Here is a 7,428-nt window from a genome sequence, read left to right as displayed (position 1 = left end):
CTACTCAGAGGCCCACGGCCACGGTCCGGGCGTCCCGGCCGCTCCCTGCCCTCCCCGGTGTGTCTCACCCGCCCTGCCGCTCAGTGCAGAGGCATCTGTTTTCTCAGTGAAATTGGAAGAGATTAAACGAGTACTTCCAGAAAGCCCCCCCACCAGCTCACTGTTCATCTGGATCTGGGCCCATGCATCTGACCGCCTGTCTGCTGACCGTGGGTGAGCTGTGTGCCCGGGAAAGGTGCCCTCTGCCCGCTCAGCTCCCACCCTGCCCCGGACCCCTGCCATCAGCCTGCGAGCCCCAGCGTATCCTCTAAGAGGGCTCTCCTGACCCTGCGTCTCCTGAAACAGTTGCCCGATTGCCTTCAGCGCTTGACTGCAGAGTCCCTCACGAGAGCAAGCCTGTGCTCCCTGCACCCCCATCCTCTGTCCACTGGGCTTTCGACCCTGCCAGGGCTTCTGACCTGCTGTGGTCCTGGCCACCGTTGGCCTCCACTTCAGCAGACCCTCTACTGACCAGTAAGCGACTCCTTCTCCTGGTACCCCTTGACTGTGGCTGCTCCTCCCAGGGTTCCTGACGCCCGAGATGGTCCCCTTCCCTCTTGGCTTCCCCCAGCCTCCCTGGCTGGCACCTCTCACTTCCCAGCCACCCAGCAGTGACTTCTCGCTGGGCTCAAACCTCGGCTCTTTTCGCCCGCACTCAGCACCTCGCTGCTCTGTCTCATCTTGGCCTGTGTCCCCTAGGACTCCAGACTGGGAGGCTCTGGACTTGACACTGCCGCTTGAAGGCCTGAGTACGTCTCAGATTAAGCTTGTCTGAAACTGGACGGTTAGCGCTCCCTCCAAAGCCTGCTCTTCCCATAGACATCCCCCCCTCGGAGAACAGTGCCTGCCTCCTTCCCTCGCTCCTGGGGGGCCGTGGAGAGGAGACCCAGTCCCTGTGGCTCCCCTCCCTGCCCACTTCCCAGCCATGATGCCCAGTGCCCGTGCCGTGTGGGCAGTCTGTCCGGTGTGAGGACACGCTGGATTGCTTCTCCCCAGCGGGACTGGAGCTTTGTGTTTGCCGGTCTGCACTGAAATCCTGGCGTGAAGGGCTGTTCACGTTCTGTCGCTGATCCATGCTCTTAGAAGCCACCTTGTCTCCAGAGAGTTCTGTGTGTGTGCCTGCACACGCGCGCAAATTGTGATAAAATACGTGTAACATGAATTGAACATTTTAACCAGTTGATTGAATGGGTGACTTCAGTGGAGTCAGGCTAACAGGTGGCTTGGGGTGCCATCAGCCTTTTTCCCAGAGGAACACTCCAAAGCCTGGTGGCCTTGTAGACCTTCCCTTTTTTCTTCACTCCCCCAGAGGTTCCAGGTCACTTGTCTGTGTGTCGTTTAAGAATCTCTTTATCCACTTTGTTTTTAGGATTTATGTTTAGGAAAGTATCTCAGACTTCCCTGGGTCTGGAGAAGGCAGGCTATGGGCCTGCCAGGTTGAGGTGGAGGCTGAAGGCCGGTCTGAGTAGTGGTGGTCTGTGTGGTCGAGGGGTCAGTGGACCCCCTCTTCTCTGGAGGGGCAGGGAGATCCTTTGTGTGGAGCCTGGAGAAGCTTGACAGGGTCAGTCTTCAGATTCTCACTCTCTTTTTTAATTTGTATTTACATTTAGTTACTTACTCATTTAACTGTTTTCTAGGAGTTTGCAGCACTTACTAAAGAACTAAATGTATGCAGGGAGCAGCTTCTTGAAAGAGAAGAAGAAATCGCTGAGCTGAAAGCAGAAAGGAACAACACCAGGGTCAGTAGGGGGATTCTCATGTGTTGACATTCGCCCTGCGGGGATCACCACTGGGCTCCATGTTGCTGTCTTTAAACTCTGTCTGGTTTTCAACCCATTTTCCACATTTTCCCACTGAGTGGCCCGGGGTGGATCAGTTCAGGGTTCTCATACCTTGCTTCAGATTTATGATGAGAGCTAATGTAATTTTAGTACATTTGAGGGGGGTTTCTCTTAACATTTTTGTCCACGCTTCACTTTGTGTGGGATCTTAGTTCCCCAAGTGGGAATTAAACCCATGACCCCTGCAGAAGTGTGGAGTCTTAACTACTGGGCCACCAGGGAAGTCCAGTCTAACTTTAGACTGAACTGGCGGGATTCCGACATGCCTTAGCACAGTTTTGGTCTTAGCGTGAGGCTGAGAGGAGTTATCGGCCCCAAATTCAAGTGTGAGGCTGAAGGTGCTGCTCTGGCCCCGCCCTGCAGCTGCTGCTGGAGCACCTGGAGTGCCTGGTCTCCCGGCACGAGCGGTCCCTGCGGATGACGGTGGTCAAGCGGCAGGCACAGTCCCCGGCCGGCGTGTCCAGCGAGGTGGAGGTGCTCAAGGCGCTCAAGTCGCTGTTCGAGCACCACAAGGCCCTGGACGAGAAGGTACCAGCCACCTGGCCCTCCTGGATCTGTACACTTGCTGCGTTGTTAGGTGAACGACGCACGTGTTTGTGTAACTAGTCGACTTGAAAACTAGCTCACTTGTTTGTAACAAGTTGAGCGTCTTGTATTCTTGTAAATAGTTTTTTCTGTAAGAAGTCAGAGTTTTATTTGGTTAAAAAGCGTTGCCTGCGTACATGCTCGGTCATGTCCGAGTCTTTGCGACCCTGTGGACTGTAGCCCACCACTCTCCTCTCTCCACGGGACTTCCCAGGCAAAGACAGTGGAGTGGGTGGCCATCTTCTACTCCGGGGGACCTGCCTGACCCAGGAATTGAACCTGACCTCTTGTATTGGCAGGCGGATTCTTTACCACTGAGCCACCTGGGAAGCCCCCAGTTAAAAAGTATTAGTTGGCATAAATATTTCAAGATTTATTATATTCTGTATATGAATTTGCAGTTAAAAGCTGGGTAATAAAATTAATTTAGGATAACATTTTGTTCTCTCAAACTTAGAATTGAAAGCTGTTAACAAGCAGGTTTTCTTGACGTTAAGATCAATGAGAGACGTTAAAGGTGCTCTGTGGCAGTAGCGTGTATGGGGTGAGTGTATGGTGAGAAGTGCACTGACGTGCACACACACGGCAACTCAGTGACTCGGCCCCTTTCATTTCAGGTGAGAGAGCGATTGCGAGTAGCGCTCGAAAGGTGTAGTTTGTTAGAAGAAGAACTGGGCGCCACACACAAAGAGGTGAGCCTCGTCAGTCTTCGTGTAAGTTCAGTTAAGGGTTTGTCACTTTTATCCCTTCATTATAAGAAAGAATGAAGGCCGTAGTGGTGGGCATCACATGTTACTTATCTTTCTGACTGAGGACCCGCCCACCTGGGTTATTTTAATAACTAGTAAACTAGACTGTGGCTCAGAGCTGCAGGATCTCTTAAGTACCCCTTTGTCTAGGAGAAGACAAATTCTGACTCTAATCACCTGACTCTATTTGGCATGGATAGCATCACCACATATTTTCTTTTTATGTTGTGTTTTCAGTTTAGACTTGAGTTTTTCCAAGTAGAGTTTTGCTGTGTTTACTTATTTCTTTACTCTCCTTCAATTTTTTGGTTTCAGCTGATGATTCTTAAAGAGCAGAATAACCAGAAAAAGGTACTAACGGACGGGGTGCTTGATGTAAATCACGAGCAGGAAAGCGCGCCAAGCGCCAATGGAAAGGCAAGTCCTCGGTCTCGCGCTCTGTCTGGTTCTCGTCTTACCGTCCAGTCTGTGTGGGGCTATTGGGACCTCTCACCAATGCACCATGTAGGTCTGAGCGGCCGTGAGGGTCGTGTGAGCTCCTAGAGTGCAGAAGGCAGTGTTGACCTCACCGATTGCCTGGAAGTGCTGTGTTTCCTCCCTCCCGAAACACGGCCGCCTAAGGCTTCCTTTCCCCCTTAGAGATCCTCCGACGGCTCTCTGAGCCACGAGGAAGACCTGGCCAAGGTGATGGAGCTCCAGGAAGTCATCGACAAGCAGTCGCGGGAGCAGAGCCAGATGAAGGAGCGCCTGGCAGCCCTCTCTGCCCACGTGACGGAGCTGGAGGAGGACCTGGACACGGCCAGGAAGGACCTCATCAAGTCCGAGGAAGTGAACACGAAACTGCAGCGGGACGTCCGCGAAGTGAGTGCAGCGGCCATGTCCATTGTCCTGCGGTGGAATGTGGGTCCCTTGTTCTCCCGGTGATCTCAGCCTTGCGGTGGCCGCGTGAGCAAGAGCAGAGCACCGGCGGGACCGCGGCCGGCTGCCTCCCTGCCTCTGCGTCGTGGGCTCTGGGGCAGAAGAGGCCTGGTCCGTTGGCGGTGGAGCGACATGAGGGTGGCCTTGGCACTGTGCTGCACCCGGGCTGTGGACTCCGCGCTTGTACCAGTTCTAGGGGCCCAGGTGTTCCTTTTTTAAAAATTCATTCATCCATTCATTCATTTATTGGCATGTAGTTGCTTTATACTGCTGTGTCAGTTTCTGCTGTACAGCAAAGTGAATCAGCAGTGTGTGTGTGTATGCACACACACACATGTGTTCCTCTTTTTTGGATTTCCTACCCATTTGCTTCACCACAGAGCACGGAGTAGACTTCCCTGTGCTGTACAGTAGGGCTGATTTTACGCGTGCTATCAGCAGTGAGTATGTGTTACTCCCCACCCTCAGACCCTCAGGCCCGAGCTGTGTGACCATGTGGAATCATGATGTTCCTGGAGGTCATGTCTGCGGGTGTCATGAGTTATGAGAAGCTACCTAGCGGTCACTGTGAAAACAAAAGACTGCTGGGGGCTCAGGCCTCCCGCTGTGAGCCTCACCTCGCCTCTCCTTTGTACACAGACAGACAGCGCCCACCCTGCCCCCCTCCCCCGTGAGACGGTCTCAGAGAGACCCCTCCAACACGTGGTACAGCAGGCGGACTTGTTTAGTAGCTTGGTGTGAGTGATGCTGTGTGAGAACTCAGAACAGGAATATGTGCACGTGTTTGTATAACCTATTCACACTACTCTTTGGCAACAGGAGGAGATTAGGTGGCAGAGTTTAATACATAGAGAATTCTGGAAAAAGTGTTTTTAAGACCTTTCAGTTTTAATGTTCAGACTTTGCCAACATTGGTTACTTAGTAACTACGGAGGGACCTGAAATGGGCTTTGAGCGGCGGACAGGAGTCGCACCAGCAGCAAGTTCTGGTCCTGGTCTGAGCGCTTCATACACGTGGTGTAACTCGGCTTCAGAAGAGTTAGGCTTGAGAAGGCTGCTTCCAGTTGTGTTTCACTCTGACCTCTCTTTCCACTCGTTAATATTCTTACTTTAATTCTGAGGAAATTGCATGAGATTTTTCCAACTTTTACTCGAGGAAACGAGCCTCAGAGCTCCCCGTTGGATCTGTTGAAGGTCCCTCCCTATTCTGGGTCAAGGCCACCTGTATGGTGTAGCAGACAGAGGTCCTGACTTCATGCCAGATACCTTCCCTCCTGGAATTCTTGGAATAATAGGGTAGTTTAGTATACTTTTTGTTTGCTGTTTGGGTTTATTATGTAGAAAAGAAGCTTGGTAAACTGAGTGGCCAGACAGAACGTTAAGACAGGTGGGTGCCAATCGTGGCAGATGAGACCTTTGAGGTAGGCGCGTTTTTGCTCACATCAGGGAAAATTGCCACGTCTAGGACTTTAGTCTTGAGGACACTAACTTTATGTTTGATTTGAAAGTTAGGATTTAGCCCAGCTTTTTTACTCTTAAGTGTGTCCGAGCGTTCCGTGATAACGACTTACCTTTCTCCTCTGCAATGCCCGGTGTAGGCCATGGCCCAGAAGGAGGACATGGAGGAGAGAATCACTACCCTTGAGAAACGCTACCTCGCTGCACAGCGCGAAGCCACCTCTGTGCATGACCTCAATGATAAACTTGAAAATGAAATCGCAAATAAGGATTCTATGCATCGACAGGTACTGACTGTGTCTGACTTCTGTAGCGGTGCATCACCGAGGAAGCTAAAGACCTTTTCACGAGGTTCCCACGTCGGGAATCAAGTCCCAGTGTGACGTTCTTATGACCCTAAAATACTGTGTTGAAAAGTGTGGATGTACATCATGGTAAATCAGCTGTACTGGAATGAAATACAGTTTTTAAAAATTGGGGGTGACTGCAACTTACAGGTTTGAATTATTTGGGACTTGGTTTAACCGTTTTGTGGAATTCCACTCCTGACTCTTTTGTTTTACTTGAACGTGAATCGGTTGGCTTATTAGTGTTTTTACTGAAAGAGCAGAGAGCGGCAGGGAACTTCACAGCAGCTGGCTGCCTGCTGGAAACTGGGGTCACTGTGACAAAAGGCAGGGTTAGAGCTCCGGTCTGATTAGGGTGTGCACCTCCTGTGGTTTGGTGAGCCTTACTTGCTCCTGTTCCTGTGTGGTCTCAGATAATCAGGACTTAACCAGGAGAACCAAATCTGGCTTTTAAAGCAAAGTGAGTCGGTCTGGTGTGTTGCAAAGGGTATCATTGGCCCCAACACAAAAATAAAATACTAGAAAGCCATTGAAATTTATGATGTGGAATGCTAATTAAGAGCATTATGATCTACAAAGTAATGGCTGTAAAGGCAGATCAGAAAATACCCTATACCATATGCTGTTGTTTTCTGAGGGTTTTAAAGCATGTCGTATTGTTTGTGTATGTACATAGAATAGTAACACACACAGAAGAAATAAGAAAGCTGCTTAGAAACAAATGTTAACCTCTCAGGAACCTGAGTTTATAGATAATTTAATTTTTTTTTCTTTTTTAAAAAAGAATCTGTCTAAATTTTCTACGTTGAAAGTTTTTCAGACTAATAAGATCTTTTAAAAGAATAATCATGCGTTCACAAGTATCAGTTGACTGGCATTTCACCAGGCACACTCTTAGCAGGTCGGTATTTCAGAGGAGATGAAAGCCGTATTTTGGCTCACATGCCCGTGGCCATCTGTGGTCAGTAGGGTTCCCTTCAAATGATGATTCTGGTGACGTTTTAAGAAGGGTCAGTACTGAACCCTTCTTCCCTTGTCAACAAGAATGAATAAGCTTCTATAGAAAACTGATCTTTAATATACAAGAACTTTTTTTTTAAAAAAAGACTTTTTTGGGGACGTTTAGGAAAAGCAAATACTCTGGCGGGAGGTATTCTGCCCAATGAGACTAAGCCCAGGAACACTGAGAGAAGATTTACCGTGACACAGCTGCCGAAGCAGAGCTAATCCAGTAGACACATGCGTTCGGGTTTTGTCTCAGCGACTCTGCTCTCCCTTTGTAGACAGAGGATAAAAACCGGCAGTTGCAGGAGCGCCTGGAGCTGGCGGAGCAGAAGCTGCAGCAGACGCTGCGGAGGGCGGAGACGCTGCCCGAGGTGGAGGCCGAGCTGGCGCAGAGGGTGGCTGCGCTCTCCAAGGTGCTGCTCTGGGTCTGCAGGGCCGGGTGTGCGCAGAGGTGGCCGTGCTCTCCAAGGGGCTGCTCTGGGTCCC

The 7,428-nt window shown here is 50.5% G+C and overlaps 1 protein-coding gene across 1 annotated transcript in view; it reads left to right on the top strand.

Annotated features, from left to right (window-relative positions):
* PPFIA1 (protein tyrosine phosphatase, receptor type, f polypeptide (PTPRF), interacting protein (liprin), alpha 1) overlaps nucleotides 1-7,428 on the top strand; it is a 74,733-nt gene that overhangs the window by 29,199 nt on the left and 38,106 nt on the right. Inside the window, exons 2-8 of the mRNA XM_010837647.1 lie at nucleotides 1,677-1,778; nucleotides 2,244-2,408; nucleotides 3,083-3,157; nucleotides 3,530-3,631; nucleotides 3,854-4,075; nucleotides 5,731-5,877; nucleotides 7,221-7,355. Coding sequence (XP_010835949.1) covers nucleotides 1,677-1,778; nucleotides 2,244-2,408; nucleotides 3,083-3,157; nucleotides 3,530-3,631; nucleotides 3,854-4,075; nucleotides 5,731-5,877; nucleotides 7,221-7,355 — 948 coding nt within the window. The remainder of the gene's footprint in view (nucleotides 1-1,676; nucleotides 1,779-2,243; nucleotides 2,409-3,082; nucleotides 3,158-3,529; nucleotides 3,632-3,853; nucleotides 4,076-5,730; nucleotides 5,878-7,220; nucleotides 7,356-7,428) is intronic.

Source organism: Bison bison, unplaced genomic scaffold (assembly GCF_000754665.1).
Source record: "Bison bison bison isolate TAMUID 2011002044 unplaced genomic scaffold, Bison_UMD1.0 scf7180017864080, whole genome shotgun sequence".
NCBI lineage: Eukaryota > Metazoa > Chordata > Mammalia > Artiodactyla > Bovidae > Bison > Bison bison.
This window is presented reverse-complemented; position numbering and strand designations above follow the sequence as displayed.